This window comes from Homalodisca vitripennis, chromosome 3, assembly GCF_021130785.1.
Source record: "Homalodisca vitripennis isolate AUS2020 chromosome 3, UT_GWSS_2.1, whole genome shotgun sequence".
Taxonomy (NCBI): domain Eukaryota; kingdom Metazoa; phylum Arthropoda; class Insecta; order Hemiptera; family Cicadellidae; genus Homalodisca; species Homalodisca vitripennis.
In genome coordinates, this window is record NC_060209.1 from 192,788,877 (window position 1) to 192,807,636 (window position 18,760).

At 34.7% G+C, this 18,760-nt stretch overlaps 1 protein-coding gene across 1 annotated transcript; it reads left to right on the forward strand.

The window, feature by feature from the left end:
* Positions 1 to 1,685: 1,685 nt before the first annotated feature.
* Positions 1,686 to 17,049, forward strand: LOC124358533. The gene is made up of 9 exons (XM_046810832.1): positions 1,686 to 1,700; positions 2,217 to 2,321; positions 3,970 to 4,074; positions 5,709 to 5,813; positions 6,051 to 8,741; positions 11,615 to 11,719; positions 14,766 to 14,870; positions 16,502 to 16,606; positions 17,011 to 17,049. Exons 1-9 carry the CDS (start codon positions 1,686 to 1,688, stop codon positions 17,047 to 17,049), a joined length of 3,375 nt encoding a protein of 1,124 aa, XP_046666788.1.
* The last annotated feature ends 1,711 nt before the right edge of the window (positions 17,050 to 18,760 follow it).

Genomic DNA, 18,760 nt, shown 5'->3' on the forward strand with positions numbered 1-18,760 from the left:
AGAAGAGGTTTCATCCCTTCCAGACCTTTTTTGCTTCTTATCAGCTGATCCTCTGCATGACATGCAGTTGTCAGAGCAAACACAGGCTTTTTACCAGCTCTCTGCTTGAACTTGACAAGCAGTAAATCTCCTTTCCTAAAATATATGGTTTCTCTGGGCTCCAGGTCTGCATTCTTGACAGCTTTGGGTAAAAATTTAGAGTTTTTATTTATGGTACCTGTTAAAAAGGTTTTTCTAAATTTAGATGGTCAAGAAAGTATCTTACTTTTTGCCAGGGATCATAACCGGGCTGACCTATCTCAATGTTCACTGCTGATGACAGATGCAAAAAACCACTAATTAGAAAATATCTGCTTGATTTCATAACCATGGAATAAAATGGTGTACCCTGAGAGGTCCTAACATCCCAGTAGTGCTTCACATTTTTTTTTTATAATAATCCCCATATTTATGGTCAATGCCAATTTTTTCATCTCAGCTACTGTGACTGGTGACCATTTTTTCCACCTTGAATTTCTCGATAGGGTTCCCTCATTTCGTTTTTTAGCTATTGCTCTGTCAGCATATGCATTAGTTTCTCTAGTTAGTAACTGCCAAAAAGCTGCAGTTAGAAACAAATTCAAATACTCAATGGGCCTACTATTACGAGGAGGGCAATTTTTTATACCAGGATTTCTGACTTGGAACTGAGACCTAATGTCCTTTTCTGGCTCTGGGGGATAAATTCTGAGCCATGGATTCAAACGGCCTGCAGCCCTATCACCGACAACACTACCATTATCAGAAACATCATCTTCATTACCTGGAGTTTCTTTGTCAGATGTTTCCAAGTCTTCATAATCGGGAACGTATTCCTCACCGCTGCCCGATGAAAAATCTGTTAGCGAATGGTCAGATGGAATATTTCCCACATCAATGTCGCTTCCATTGCTCTCATCTTCACTAGAAATCACTTCGTCTAATATATTCCGTATAGGACTAGATTGAGAACGTAAATTGTCACTCATTTTCAAAAGATAACCAACTATAAACACGAACTGACCACGACAAAACAACGCTACGGCAACCTGTTGTGCAAGAACAGCTGTCAGTAACACGTTGTTGTTTTTCTACAAGCCGTACAGCTCACCAAACATTATAACTGTCTTGAGACAGTACACGGCAGAAAGCTTGTAATCTGCTCTTTACAACGATATACGATACTTGACGTTTGTTGCGATAGAAACGCATCTAGCGGCGTCTTTGTAAGCTACTGTCTACCCGTCGATTATTCGACGACTGACGCTCCAGCGGTGTACTTCGACTTCTAACGCTGGGAGGGTTAATAATTTAAACTTAAATAAAATTAAAATAATTCTATGTTAATTAATAATTATATTTCATTATACTATACATTATTATTTGTTATAATCTATATACATATATATACGATATCAAGTCCCAGAGGAAGAAATACTTTTTGTAAATCCAACTTTTTTGTGTCTAATTTCTGGCGGACATAATTATTCTTTTCAGTATAATATAATTGTGTTTTGTTTATACTTTTTTTTGTAGTAATTGATGCTCTTTTGTAGGAGAAAGAAGAAGCTATCCTTCTAGGCGAAGGAGAAGTAAAGGAAGTTGCGGGTATGACAAAACAAAATAGAATAACATAAGTTTATCTCACTGATTAAATATGACAAACGATGAAGTGTAGTCTGGTTAGAGGTGAGATCACGTCTCCTCGAGTTTCATAACTGATAATAGTGTAGTAAATCACAATCATGACAACCCAAGAACTATGATGAGAATCCTTCACCATTCGCTATAGAATCAGGCCTTGACTAGAAATCAATCATATTCTGACATACTTTTGAATCTGTAATATATCTCAATGATATTGCTAATTAATGAAAATTGTATATTGGCTATAAACATGTTCAGGTTACAAGATAACACCACATAATCGATAATAAATCGTTTACTACATTACTTGTCGATTTTAATGTAGGTATCTACACAATAATGAAATATATTATATTTTATTCAGATAATAATAGATTTTTTTTCTTTTGATATAATAAAAAATATGATTAGTTAATTGTTATAAATAAAATTATTTGTATTTTAATGATATTGTTTAAGATAACCAGATAGAAATAATGACCAAAATCTACAGGATCGCTGTATAAAAACCTGTAAAATGAAATACTTTAATTTGATTTTTATTATATCAGGATGAGCATGAGGAGTACTTAGATGCCTTAGGATCACTGGATTTGAAGAAGGCATCTTTTCTAAAGAAGAAGTTGAATGAACTTCGCAAACTTAGAAAAAAGCAGGTGACTATACATTATATAAGTAGTAGCAATGTAATACATAAGGAACATTCAATAGCTACTCCACTTATTTTTAGGTACTGTTATCAATTTTAACTAAATATTTCAAATATGTATTGTGTAACTGCTTATATATATATATATATATATATATATATATATATATATATATATATATATATATCTCGGGCAAGTGTCCTACTAGTAGTATGTGATTTAAAGAAAGACTTAAATAAAGTCTAATAAGAAACTACAGGTCTAAGGAACTGGCCATCCATGATCAGGGTAAATTATTGGGGTTACTTTATTTAGTTACCTTGCATCTGAATGATTTATAATTGGTCCTACATGGCTAGTTTTGACGAAACTATATACACACATAAGTATAAGGCATATAAATATAGTATATTATTATACTATACACTATTTTACTATTACTATTATTACTAACAAACATATCTATTGTAAATAAATCTTTGTTGGTTAATTTCTGGCGCATATAAGTAGTTTTCATTATAATATAATTGTGTTTTGTTTATACTAGGTTTATAGTAATTAATGTTCTGTTGCAGCATATAGAAAGACGAAGTAAAGTGACATGAGCTGGTGAAGAAGAAAGAGGCGATGAACATGCCGTGAGTATGACAAAATAATAGAAGTTTAGCATAGTGAATGGCTGAACTAAGAGACAATGATTTGTAGTCTGATGTTGGGTGAGATTGTCTCTTCAAGTTCAAATTAACAACTGATGCAGTTTAATAATTTAAACTTAAATAAAATTAAAATAATTCTATGTTAATTAATAATTATATTTCATTATACTATACATTATTATTTGTTATAATCTATATACATATATACGATATCAAGTCCCAGAGGAAGAAATACTTTTTGTAAATCCAACTTTTTTGTGTCTAATTTCTGGCGGACATAATAATTATTCTTTTCAGTATAATATAATTGTGTTTTGTTTATACTTTTTTTTGTAGTAATTGATGCTCTTTTGTAGGAGAAAGAAGAAGCTATCCTTCTAGGCGAAGGAGAAGTAAAGGAAGTTGCGGGTATGACAAAACAAAATAGAATAACATAAGTTTATCTCACTGATTAAATATGACAAACGATGAAGTGTAGTCTGGTTAGAGGTGAGATCACGTCTCCTCGAGTTTCATAACTGATAATAGTGTAGTAAATCACAATCATGACAACCCAAGAACTATGATGAGAATCCTTCACCATTCGCTATAGAATCAGGCCTTGACTAGAAATCAATCATATTCTGACATACTTTTGAATCTGTAACATATCTCAATGATATTGCTTATTAATGAAACTTGTATATTGGCTATAAACATGTTCAGGTTACAAGATAACACCACATAATCGATAATAAATCGTTTACTACATTACTTGTCGATTTTAATGTAGGTATCTACACAATAATGAAATATATTATATTTTATTCAGATAATAATAATTTTTTTTTCTTTTGAGATAATAAAAAATATGATTAGTTAATTGTTATAAATAAAATTATTTGTATTCTAATGATATTGTTTAAGATAACCAGATAGAAATAATGACCAAAATCTACAGGGTCGCTGTATAAAAACCTGTAAAATGAAATACTTTAATTTGATTTTTATTATATCAGGATGAGCATGAGGAGTACTTAGATGCCTTAGGATCACTGGATTTGAAGAAGGCATCTTTTCTAAAGAAGAAGTTGAATGAACTTCGCAAACTTAGAAAAAAGCAGGTGACTATACATTATATAAGTAGTAGCAATGTAATACATAAGGAACATTCAATAGCTACTCCACTTATTTTTAGGTACTGTTATCAATTTTAACTAAATATTTCACATATGTATTGTGTAACTGCTTATATATATATATATATATATATATATATATATATATATATATATATATCTCGGGCAAGTGTCCTACTAGTAGTATGTGATTTAAAGAAAGACTTAAATAAAGTCTAATAAGAAACTACAGGTCTAAGGAACTGGCCATTCATGATCAGGGTAAATTAATGGGGTTACTTTATTTAGTTACCTTGCATCTGAATGTATAATTGGTCCTACATGGCTAGTTTTGACGAAACTATATACACGTAAGTATAAGGCATATAAATATAGTATATTATTATACTATACACTATTTTACTATGACTATTATTACTAACAAACATATCTATTGTAAATAAATCTTTGTTGGTTAATTTCTGGCGCATATAAGTAGTTTTCATTATAATATAATTGTGTTTTGTTTATACTAGGTTTATAGTAATTAATGTTCTGTTGCAGCATATAGAAAGACGAAGTAAAGTGACATGAGCTGGTGAAGAAGAAAGAGGCGATGAACATGCCGTGAGTATGACAAAATAATAGAAGATTAGCATAGTGAATGGCTGAACTAAGAGACAATGATTTGTAGTCTGATGTGGGGTGAGATTGTCTCTTCAAGTTCAAATTAACAACTGATGCAGTTTAATAATTTAAACTTAAATAAAATTAAAATAATTCTATGTTAATTAATAATTATATTTCATTATACTATACATTATTATTTGTTATAATCTATATACATATATACGATATCAAGTCCCAGAGGAAGAAATACTTTTTGTAAATCCAACTTTTTTGTGTCTAATTTCTGGCGGACATAATTATTCTTTTCAGTATAATATAATTGTGTTTTGTTTATACTTTTTTTTGTAATAATTGATGCTCTTTTGTAGGAGAAAGAAGAAGCTATCCTTCTAGGCGAAGGAGAAGTAAAGGAAGTTGCGGGTATGACAAAACAAAATAGAATAACATAAGTTTATCTCACTGATTAAATATGACAAACGATGAAGTGTAGTCTGGTTAGAGGTGAGATCACGTCTCCTCGAGTTTCATAACTGATAATAGTGTAGTAAATCACAATCATGACAACCCAAGAACTATGATGAGAATCCTTCACCATTCGCTATAGAATCAGGCCTTGACTAGAAATCAATCATATTCTGACATACTTTTGAATCTGTAACATATCTCAATGATATTGCTTATTAATGAAACTTGTATATTGGCTATAAACATGTTCAGGTTACAAGATAACACCACATAATCGATAATAAATCGTTTACTACATTACTTGTCGATTTTAATGTAGGTATCTACACAATAATGAAATATATTATATTTTATTCAGATAATAATAATTTTTTTTTCTTTTGAGATAATAAAAAATATGATTAGTTAATTGTTATAAATAAAATTATTTGTATTCTAATGATATTGTTTAAGATAACCAGATAGAAATAATGACCAAAATCTACAGGGTCGCTGTATAAAAACCTGTAAAATGAAATACTTTAATTTGATTTTTATTATATCAGGATGAGCATGAGGAGTACTTAGATGCCTTAGGATCACTGGATTTGAAGAAGGCATCTTTTCTAAAGAAGAAGTTGAATGAACTTCGCAAACTTAGAAAAAAGCAGGTGACTATACATTATATAAGTAGTAGCAATGTAATACATAAGGAACATTCAATAGCTACTCCACTTATTTTTAGGTACTGTTATCAATTTTAACTAAATATTTCAAATATGTATTGTGTAACTGCTTATATATATATATATATATATATATATATATATATATATATATATATATATATGAGGGGCCTTCCTCATGCCCACATTGTGTTTAAAATTGACGGCGATGGACCGGTACAGGTACGTGACATTGACTCCGTAATACGCGCAGACATCCCTTCGGAGGAGGAAGCCGCTGGAAGACTCAGGAAGTTGGTGCTGAAACACATGATTCATGGTCCATGTGGTACTGACCACCGCACCGACTTCCTGTGCTGGGACTCTGCAAAGGGGCACTGCAACAAGTTCTACCCCAAGCCTGCCTGCCAAACCACCCACGTGGACGAGAGGGGGTTCGTCCAATACAAACGAGACTACACAAACGAAGGCTTTATCACATCACGGAGGAGACAGATCAAAGTGCATGATGGCTGGGTCGTTCCGTACAATTCCGCATTACTGCTCAAATACGAGGCGCACATAAACTTGGAGCTTGCTTCTACTCGTCGCGTAATCAAGTACCTCTTTAAGTACCTCATGAAAGGCGGTTCTCTCCAGAACGTAACCGTCACTCCCCTGGGGAAACAAGAGGATGAGGTCGAGCATTACGTGACGAAGAGAATGGTGGGTGCCAGCGACGCATGCTGGCGTCTTCTCGACTTTCCTGTGTCAAAGCTCGAGCCCACCGTTGAGTGTCTTCCCGTGCATTTAGAGGGCAAACAAAGTGTTGTCTTTCGGCCGAGACAGCTCTCTGATGCAGTCACTCAAGCAAGCTCCAAGCTTATGGTCTACTTCAATCGCCCGCACCATGAAACTTTTGACAATGTCACGTACCAGACATTTTACGAGAAGTTCATGGTGCACACTAAGCGCCCACGTACTGCGGAATTGTACGAACACCCCGATGGCCATCACTTTGTAACGACTCGCCAGCGTGGTGAGAAGGTATGTAGGTTGATGTGGGTCTCTCCCAACCGAGGAGAACAATACTACCTTCGTATTCTACTTATGTCTACACCTTGCCGTGGTTACGTTGATCTTCTGGCTCGTGGCGGTCCTGGTTGCCGGACGTTTCAGGACGTAGCCCGCAATCTCGGCCTGGTGGAAGACGAAGAAGAATACAATCACGCGCTGCGCGAGGCATCTACGTTTATGACTGGACCTAGGCTCCGTTCCTTCTTCGTGATCCTCTGCAACATGGGAGCTCCCGCTGCTCTTCTGTGGGAGTCTTTCAAGAACCACCTTAGCGAGGATCACTTAGAAAGGAACCCTCTCGACCCTGAACTGGCGGTGAAACTTACCTTGATAGACATCGATCGGAGCCTCCGCCAGCAGGGATCGTGCTTGAAAGATCATGGACTCCCCTACGTCGAGGATGACACGACTGAGTTAGGTAGAGAGCTACTCAACTACGGCGAGAACCTCCAGCGAACCATCGTTGAGGACTGGGTGCCCAAACTCTCCCCAGACCAGCGCCGTGTGTTTGAGTACGTTCGCTCTCTGCTTCTCAACCCCCGTGACCGACGCACTTCTAGAATCATATTTCTGGACGGTCCCGGGGGTTATGGGAAGACCTCTCTGATTCGTGTCATCCTTGCGTATGTCCGTGGTTGTCGACAGGTTGCACTCGCCGTGGCTAGCTCAGGGATTGCTGCAAGGAACATGGCTGGAGGAACAACAGCACATAGCATGTTCCGACTCCCTCTAGACCTAGGTCACGGCACAGGTGTGTGGAACATCACCAACGGGTCCCAGCGAGCAGAACTCATCAGAGCAGCACAGCTCATTGTGTTTGATGAGGCCCCGATGGCACACCGCTACATCTTCGAGATGATCGACAGATCCCTCCGGGATCTCATGAATAGTAGTGTGCCATTCGGGAATAAGATCTTCATCTGCTCCGGGGACTTCCGTCAGATTGCGCCCGTCGTTGAGAAGGCTCGCACACCAGCTGATGTCGCGTGCGTGTCACTTCGGGCGTCACATCTGTGGCGACTGTTCACACTATTTTCCCTGACGACACCCCAGAGAACTAGTGGTTCCATTGACTACTCCAACTTCCTCCTTGGAGTAGGCAATGGAACAATAAATCCTTTACTTTTTGGAGAAGGCCGCGAGAGAGAGTCTCTCATTCCCCTCACTGGGGTGAGATGCCTCACTTCTCTCGCGGACTTAATAACGGATGTGTTTCCTCCTGGTGTTCTGCGAGATCCTGATCTTTGTGCGAGACGGGCAATACTCTCAACTCTGAATGTGAACGTCAAGGAGATCAACGGTCGCATCCTAGACCTCATGGACGGGCGCATTCATGAGTTGAGAAGCGCGGACACCGTGGACAGAGAAGACGACGACGGGCTGGATGTGGACGTAAATCTCCTCAACCAGGCCACTGGCAAAGGAGTGCCAGATCACGTCCTGCGTCTCAAGGTCGGCTCCGTATGCTTAATCATGAGAAACTTAAATATCGGTGATGGACTCGTGAACGGCACCAAAGTCATTGTGACGGCGATCAGCAGCCGACTGATCACCGTCAGACTTATCGGCAACACGCAACCTATCGGAATTCCCCGGATTACGTTCAGGTTCGCGTTTGCCGAAGGATCGCCGCTCCGGGTTTGTCGCCGTCAGTTCCCCCTCATGTTGGCGTACTGCATGACTGGTCACAAGAGCCAAGGCCAGACAATTGAGTACGTCGGAGTCGACCTGAGAACGGACTGCTTCACTCATGGCCAGCTCTACGTCCTGTTGAGCAGAGTGAGACGTCCAGACGACATCGTCGTTCTTGTACCAGACGACAGAATAGTAGAAGGAGTCGCCTATGCAAAGAATATTGTATATGACGAGCTCCTTCTAAACACTGATTAAGTCTTCGGCAGTAGGCTAGGGGATCTGCCACTTAAAAAAAACTCCCCGTCGTGATTTGACCTAGCAGTAGGCAAAGGGAACTGCTTTACCAAAACTCCCTGATGATTTCATTAGCAGTAGGCAAAGGGGACTGCTTCACCAAAACTCCCTGATGATTTCATTAGCAGTAGGCAAAGGGAACTGCTTTACCAAAACTCCCTGATGATTTCATTAGCAGTAGGCAAAGGGAACTGCTTTACCAAAACTCCCTGATGATTTCATTAGCAGTAGGCAAAGGGAACTGCTTTACCAAAACTCCCTGATGACTTTATTAGCAGTAGGCAAGGGGATCTGCCAGAATAAAACTCCCCGTTTTGTGTAAATATGTAAATAGATATGGTCTCTAAGTTTGCCGGCCTCCCCGTGGCGAGACTGGATACGCCAACCTCAATATCTGAGCGTTGGTAAACCGACGGGCAAACAACTGATTTTCTGTTCTTTTCAAAATTCCAAACACATTTTATTCTATATTTTTAAACCACTATTCATATTCAACACACACAAAATCAACCATCTCTTTTGCTTAAAACGAATAATGACAAATTAATTAAACAGCAATATTCTTTTCATCCTAAAAAATAAACCCAATTCTTTTACCTCAAAGTCAATTCACCATTCATTAACATTGTCTAAGTCATCGTGTTTTCATGCCATCAACCATCTGACATATTTAATCAATACTTTAACAATTTAACAACCTGTTCTACCATTGCATTCAACCATAAGTTATGCCATAAACATAACTAACTATTGCACTTAAAACCAAAGCTGATTTAATAAGCTACTTGTTGTTATAAATGTGTACATATACATGGTCTCTGCGTTTTGTGCATCCCTGTGGCGAGACTGAATACGCTAACCTCAATGCCTGAGCGTAGGTTAACCGACAAACAGCCAACTTACTTTTACTCATTTCAAAATTCATACATATTTTTGTACTGAAATTCCAACCATCCATTTATTCCATCAAAAGCATTTTCTTCATTTAAAACCACCATCTCTATTACCTTCAAATGATCAAATGCAATAGTTTATAATATCCTTGATATCAAGCTCATAAATCAGCCTCTTCACCTTTTTTTCACTGAAATCCTATCTTTTTCTCCCTACCTGAATATTGAACAACTACTATCTACCCCAAATACAATTGAGTCTGATAAAATTACCCACTCTCAAAAAATTGCCTGATTTCAAAACTGTACTAATAGAAAATTAGCTAATACCTAAATTGATCTCGAACCCGAACTTAAAGTAACACCCCTAAGGGGGCCTGGGGGGCGGAGCCCCCCGGCGAGCGAAAGCGAGTATATATATATATATATATATATATATATATATATATCTCGGGCAAGTGTCCTACTAGTAGTATGTGATTTAAAGAAAGACTTAAATAAAGTCTAATAAGAAACTACAGGTCTAAGGAACTGGCCATTCATGATCAGGGTAAATTAATGGGGTTACTTTATTTAGTTACCTTGCATCTGAATGTATAATTGGTCCTACATGGCTAGTTTTGACGAAAATATATACACGTAAGTATAAGGCATATAAATATAGTATATTATTATACTATACACTATTTTACTATGACTATTATTACTAACAAACATATCTATTGTAAATAAATCTTTGTTGGTTAATTTCTGGCGCATATAAGTAGTTTTCATTATAATATAATTGTGTTTTGTTTATACTAGGTTTATAGTAATTAATGTTCTGTTGCAGCATATAGAAAGACGAAGTAAAGTGACATGAGCTGGTGAAGAAGAAAGAGGCGATGAACATGCCGTGAGTATGACAAAATAATAGAAGTTTAGGATAGTGAATGGCTGAACTAAGAGACAATGGTTTGTAGTCTGATGAGGGGTGAGATTGTCTCTTCAAGTTCAAATTAACAACTGATGCAGTTTAATAATTTAAACTTAAATAAAATTAAAATAATTCTATGTTAATTAATAATTATATTTCATTATACTATACATTATTATTTGTTATAATCTATATACATATATACGATATCAAGTCCCAGAGGAAGAAATACTTTTTGTAAATCCAACTTTTTTGTGTCTAATTTCTGGCGGACATAATTATTCTTTTCAGTATAATATAATTGTGTTTTGTTTATACTTTTTTTGTAGTAATTGATGCTCTTTTGTAGGAGAAAGAAGAAGCTATCCTTCTAGGCGAAGGAGAAGTAAAGGAAGTTGCGGGTATGACAAAACAAAATAGAATAACATAAGTTTATCTCACTGATTAAATATGACAAATGATGAAGTGTAGTCTGGTTAGAGGTGAGATCACGTCTCCTCGAGTTTCATAACTGATAATAGTGTAGTAAATCAAAATCAGACAACCCAAGAACTATGATGAGAATCCTTCAGCATTCGCTATAGAATCAGGCCTTGACTAGAAATCAATCATATTCTGACATACTTTTGAATCTGTAACATATCTCAATGAAATTGCTTATTAATGAAACTTGTATATTGGCTATAAACATGTTCAGGTTACAAGATAACACCACATAATCGATAATAAATCGTTTACTACATTACTTGTCGATTTTAATGTAGGTATCTACACAATAATGAAATATATTATATTTTATTCAGATAATAATAATTTTTTTTCTTTTGAGATAATAAAAAATATGATTAGTTAATTGTTATAAATAAAATTATTTGTATTTTAATGATATTGTTTAAGATAACCAGATAGAAATAATGACCAAAATCTACAGGATCGCTGTATAAAAACTTGTAAAATGAAATACTTTAATTTGATTTTTATTATTATATCAGGATGAGCATGAGGAGTACTTAGATGCCTTAGGATCACTGGATTTGAAGAAGGCATCTTTTCTAAAGAAGAAGTTGAATGAACTTCGCAAACTTAGAAGAAAGCAGGTGACTATACATTATATAAGTAGTAGCAATGTAATACATAAGGAACATTCAATAGCTACTCCACTTATTTTTAGGTACTGTTATCAATTTTAACTAAATATTTCAAATATGTATTGTGTAACTTCTTATATATATATATATATATATATATATATATATATATATATATATATATATATATATATATATATATATAACGGGCAAGGGTCCTACTAGTAGTATGTGATTTAAAGAAAGACTTAAATAAAGTCTAATAAGAAACTACAGGTCTAAGGAACTGGCCATCCATGATCAGGGTAAATTATTGGGGTTACTTTATTTAGTTACCTTGCATCTGAATGTATAATTGGTCCTACATGGCTAGTTTTGACGAAACTATATACACGTAACTATATTTATAAGGCATATAAATATAGTACAGTGCGTCCCAAAAAAAAACTGAACAACTTTAAAGCCTAATAAAATCCGCAAAGTTTAAATTTAGATTATTATAAGCATGACCACATGAAGGTAGAGTTTATAAAGTTTTTTTTTAATGTTAGTTGTAAAGATCAGCTGTTTCATTGTTGTTTGCTCAAACTGCTTAACCCCAAAACATAACCTACAATAAAGCAGTCACTATGAATGCACAGGAGAAAGCGCAGTGTGTTGAGTGGTACATTGAAACCAAATCAGATATTGTAGTGCAAAGAAGGTTTAGAACACGCTATGGTCGCCATCCACCATCAAGGAACAGCATTCGAGCCTGGTATGATAAGTTCATGTTAACTGGCAGCATAAAACATTCAAAAAACAATGGTAGGCCTAAACTGCCAAATGAAGCTATTGAGAAACGTGCAACAAACATTTCTACGGAGTCCTCAAAAAATCTATTCGCACTGCAGCACGTGAGTTAAATTTATCAAAATCCAGTGTTCAAAGAATTTTAAAGAAAAATTTGAAAATGAAACCTTATAAGCTGCAAATTTTGCAGCAAATTACTCCAGATTGACAAACTTAAACGTAAACACTTTGCAGTTACTGTGCTTGATCGTTTAACTGCTGATGAGAACTTTCTAAAGAAGGTAGTGTTTTCTGATGAGGCCACGTTCCATGTATGTGGAAAAGTGAATAAACATAACGTGCGTATTTGGGGTACAGAAAGACCATATCAAGTTCGGGAACATGTTCGAGACAGTCCCAAGTTTAAATGTGTGGTGTGCTATTTCCTATGACAGACTTATTGGCCCGTTTTTTCTTCAATGAAAAAACAATTAATGGTAACATTTATCTAGACATGCTAGAAAACTACGCTTACCCCACAGCTAGAAGACCTACAGCCCAACGTTTTTTTTCAACAAGATGGTGCCCCTCCGCACTGGAACTTATTTGTAAGAGAATCACTTGATGACACTTTCCCTCGTCGGTGGATTGGGCGCGGTGGTTCCATAGCCTGGCCCCCACGGTCCCCAGACATAACACCATGTGATTTTTTTGTCTGGGGATTTGTAAAAAGACCAGGTTTTCAAGTCTAAAGTGTTAAACATTCAAGAATTGAGACTAAGGATTATCACGGCCTTTTCCAAAAATTAATGAGGAAATGCGTCATCGAGTGTGGGCAGAGTTAGATAGCCGAATCGACTATCTTTTTGCCAACAATGGAAACCATGTTGAGGTTCACAAATAAAGGTTGTACCAAAATAACTTAAGATTATGCGTGTTACTTTAAATCAAAAAATTCTTTTATATGTGTGTTATTAAAATAATTACAATCTAATAAAGTTGTTCAGTTTTTTTTGGGACACGGTGTATATTATTATTACTATACACTATTTTACTATTACTATTATTACTAACACACATATCTATTGTAAATAAATCTTTATTGGTTAATTTCTGAGTAGTTTTTGGCGCATATGAGTAGTTTTCATTATAATATAATTGTGTTTTGTTTATACTAGGTTTTTTAGTAATTAATGTTCTGTTGCAGCATATAGAAAAGACGAAGTAAAGTGACATGAGCTGGTGAAGAAGAAAGAGGCGATGAAACATGCCGTGAGTTATGACAAAATAATAGTGAATGGCTGAACTAAGAGACAATGGTTTTTGTAGTCTGATGAGGGGTGAGATTGTCTCTTCAAGTTCAAATTAACAACTGATGCAGTTTAATAATTTAAACTTAAATTAAAATTAAAATAATTCTATGTTAATTAATAATTATATTTCATTATACTATACATTATTATTTGTTATAATCTATATACATATATACGATATCAAGTCCCAGAGGAAGAAATACTTTTTGTAAATCCAACTTTTTTGTGTCTAATTTCTGGCGGACATAATTATTCTTTTCAGTATAATATAATTGTGTTTTGTTTATACTTTTTTTGTAGTAATTGATGCTCTTTTGTAGGAGAAAGAAGAAGCTATCCTTCTAGGCGAAGGAGAAGTAAAGGAAGTTGCGGGTATGACAAAACAAAATAGAATAACATAAGTTTATCTCACTGATTAAATATGACAAACGATGAAGTGTAGTCTGGTTAGAGGTGAGATCACGTCTCCTTGAGTTTTCATAAACTGATAATAGTGTAGTAAATCACAATCATGACAACCCAAGAACTATGATGAGAATCCTTCACCATTCGCTATAGAATCAGGGCCCTTGACTAGAAATCAATCATATTCTGACATACTTTTGAATCTGTAACATATCTCAATGATATTGCTTATTAATGAAACTTGTATATTGGCTATAAACATGTTCAGGTTACAAGATAACACCACATAATCGATAATAAATCGTTTACTACATTACTTGTCGCGATTTTAATGTAGGTATCTACACAATAATGAAATATATTATAGTTTTATTCAGATAATAATAATTTTTTTTTTCTTTTGAGATAATAAAAAATATGATTAGTTAATTGTTATAAAATAAAATTATTTGTATTCTAATGATATTGTTTAGATAACCAGATAGAAATAATGACCAAAATCTACAGGGTCGCTGTATAAAAACCTGTAAAATGAAATACTTTAATTTGATTTTTATTTATATCAGGATGAGCATGAGGAGTACTTAGATGCCTTAGGATCACTGGATTTGAAGAAGGCATCTTTTCTAAAGAAGAAGTTGAATGAACTTCGCAAACTTAGAAAAAAGCAGGTGACTATACATTATATAAGTAGTAGCAATGTAATACATAAGGAACATTCAATAGCTACTCCACTTATTTTTAGGTACTGTTATCAATTTTAACTAAATATTTCACATATGTAATTGTGTAACTGCTTATATATATATATATATATATATATATCTCGGGCAAGTGTCCTACTAGTAGTATGTGATTTAAAGAAAGACTTAAATAAAGTCTAATAGGAAACTACAGGTCTAAGGAACTGGCCATCCATGATCAGGGTAAATTATTGGGGTTACTTTATTTAGTTACCTTGCATCTGAATGTATAATTGGTCCTACATGGCTAGTTTTGACGAAACTATATACACGTAACTATATTTATAAGGCATATAAATATAGTATATTATTATACTATACACTATTTTACTATTACTATTATTACTAACACACATATCTATTGTAAATAAATCTTTATTGGTTTAATTTCTGAGTAGTTTTTGGCGCATATGAGTAGTTTTCATTATAATATAATTGTGTTTTGTTTTATACTAGGTTTTTAGTAATTAATGTTCTGTTGCAGCATATAGAAAGACGAAGTAAAGTGACATGAGCTGGTGAAGAAGAAAGAGGCGATGAACATGCCGTGAGTATGACAAAATAATAGAAGTTTAGGATAGTGAATGGCTGAACTAAGAGACAATGGTTTGTAGTCTGATGAGGGGTGAGATTGTCTCTTCAAGTTCAAATTAACAACTGATGCAGTTTAATAATTTAAACTTAAATAAAATTAAAATAATTCTATGTTAATTAATAATTATATTTCATTATACTATACATTATTATTTGTTATAATCTATATACATATATACGATATCAAGTCCCAGAGGAAGAAATACTTTTTGTAAATCCAACTTTTTTGTGTCTAATTTCTGGCGGACATAATTATTCTTTTCAGTATAATATAATTGTGTTTTGTTTATACTTTTTTTTTGTAGTAATTGATGCTCTTTTGTAGGAGAAAGAAGAAGCTATCCTTCTAGGCGAAGGAGAAGTAAAGGAAGTTGCGGGTATGACAAAACAAAATAGAATAACATAAGTTTATCTCACTGATTAAATATGACAAACGATGAAGTGTAGTCTGGTTAGAGGTGAGATCACGTCTCCTCGAGTTTCATAACTGATAATAGTGTAGTAAATCAAAATCAGACAACCCAAGAACTATGATGAGAATCCTTCACCATTCGCTATAGAATCAGGCCTTGACTAGAAATCAATCATATTCTGACATACTTTTGAATCTGTAACATATCTCAATGATATTGCTTATTAATGAAACTTGTATATTGGCTATAAACATGTTCAGGTTACAAGATAACACCACATAATCGATAATAAATCGTTTACTACATTACTTGTCGATTTTAATGTAGGTATCTACACAATAATGAAATATATTATATTTTATTCAGATAATAATAATTTTTTTTCGTTTGAGATAATAAAAAATATGATTAGTTAATTGTTATAAATAAAATTATTTGTATTCTAATGATATTGTTTAAGATAACAAGATAGAAATAATGACCAAAATCTACAGGGTCGCTGTATAAAAACCTGTAAAATGAAATACTTTAATTTGATTTTTATTATATCAGGATGAGCATGAGGAGTACTTAGATGCCTTAGGATCACTGGATTTGAAGAAGGCATCTTTTCTAAAGAAGAAGTTGAATGAACTTCGCAAACGTAGAAAAAAGCAGGTGACTATACATTATATAAGTAGTAGCAATGTAATACATAAGGAACATTCAATAGCTACTCCAGGAGAGGACTAAGGAAAGTTTTTGCATGTGAATGGAATCTTTTTGGTTGTAAGACTGTCGGGTCAAATGCTCAGGAATCACCAAAGTTGGAGAAGAATAAGAGCAAGGTCCAAGAAAGATGATTACATGTGAATGGGATATACTCGTTCGTAATTCTGTACGGTGAAATGGTCAGGAATCACCAATAGTGGAGAAGACTAGAGGAGTGAGGGCTAAAGAAAATGTTTGCATGTGATTGGGATCTAATTGGTGGTAAGACTGTCGGGTCAAATGCCCAGAAATCACCACAGGTGGATAAGACTAGAAGTAAGGACTAAGGGATGATGAGGTCAAATGCACAGGAATCACCAAAGATGGAGAAGTCTGGGGAAGAGGAGTAACGAAAATTTTTGCATGTAAATGGAATCTATTTGTTGGTAAGGCTGTCAGGTCAAAAGCTCAGGAATCATCAAAGGTGGAAAAGACTAGAAGTGAGGTCTAAGGATGTTAATTGCATGTAAATGTGTTTTAATTTGTGGTAAGACTGTTGGGTCTTATGCTTAAGAAACACCAAAGGTGGAGAAGGCTAGGAATGAGGACTTTTTACTTTTTCTTACTTTCAGTCAATTCTTAGATACGGTTTAATATTTTACGGAAACTGCAGCAGGATAAATGAAATATTAATTTTGCAAAAAAAAGTTATCAGAATCATTTGTGGTGCCAATTTTTTAGAACATTGTAGACCATTATTTATTAAGTCAAAAATTCAAACTATTATTAATTTGTTTGTGTATGACTTGGTTTTGTATACCTTTCGCAACCCTAGTACTATAAAGTATGCCAGTCACAATTATAATACGAGGAGTAAGGCAAGTAGGCTTACTACAATTAATTTCTGTAGGCTAGATAAATCAGTTAATAGTCACCAGGTTTTATCATTGAAAATTTATAATAAGTTGTCTCAGTTAGTAAATAAATATTCAAGAAATGTTTTTTGTAATAGGCTCTATAGTTGGCTTCTAGCCAATCCTTTTTATTCAATTGAAGAATTTTTTGCTGTACCTTGTATTGGTTTTTAACCAAAAATACTTTATGTAATTTTTTGTTTTGTAATAGTTTATGATAATAGTTTATGGTAAATTAGTTTATATACACTAACATTTTGATTAGTAAACTAAGTTTGACTTGGCTACTGGCTGTACTTTGACTTTGTCGATGAATGTAAAAATTTTGTATGGCAATAAAATATTATTATTATTATTATTAATATGATTGCATGTGAATGGAATTCAATTGGTAAGACTGTTGGGTCAAATGCTCAGGAATCACTACAGGTGGATAAGTCTAGAAGTAAGGACTAAGGAAAACAATTGCATGTGAATGGAATTCAATATTTGGTAAGACTGTTGGGTCAAATGCTCAGGAATCATCAAAGGTGAAGAAGAAAAAGGGTAAGGACTAAGAAAGATGATTGCACGTGAATAGGATACACTTGTTCGTAATCCTGTCGGGTGAAATGGTCAGGAATCACCAATAGTGGAGAAGACTAAAAGTGAGGACTAAAGAAAATGATTGCATGTCATTGGGATCTAATTGGTGGTAAGACTGACGGGCCAAATGCTCAGGAATTACCAAAGGTGGAGAAGACTCGGAGTGAGGATTAAGGAAGATGATTGCATGTGAATAGGATCCAATTGGTGGTAGGTCTGTAGGGTTAAATGCTCAGATATCATCAATGGTGGATAAAACTAGGAGAGAGGAATAAGGAAAGTTTTTGCATGTGAATGGGATCTACTTGGTGGTAAGACTGTCGGGTCAAATGCTCAGGAATCATCAAAGGTGAAGTACAGGAGTAAGGACTAAGGAAAATGATTGCATGTGAATGGAATTCAATTGGTAAGACTGTCGGGTCAAATGCTCAGGAATCACCACAGGTGGATAAGACTAGAAGTAAGGACTAAGGGAAGATGAGGTCAAATGCTCAGGAATCACCAAAGATGGAGAAGTCTGGGGAAGAGGAGTAAGGAAAATTTTTGCATGTGAATGGGATCTATTTGGTGGTAAGACTGTCGGGTCAAAATGCTCAGGAATCATCAAAGGTGGAGAAGACTC

Coding starts and splice junctions, on each gene's coding strand:
- LOC124358533 (XM_046810832.1), top strand. Junction 4,075..5,708: donor GCAAACTTAGAAAAAAGCAG/GTGACTATACAT, acceptor TTATTATATCAG/GATGAGCATGAGGAGTACTT. Junction 14,871..16,501: donor GCAAACTTAGAAAAAAGCAG/GTGACTATACAT, acceptor TTATTATATCAG/GATGAGCATGAGGAGTACTT.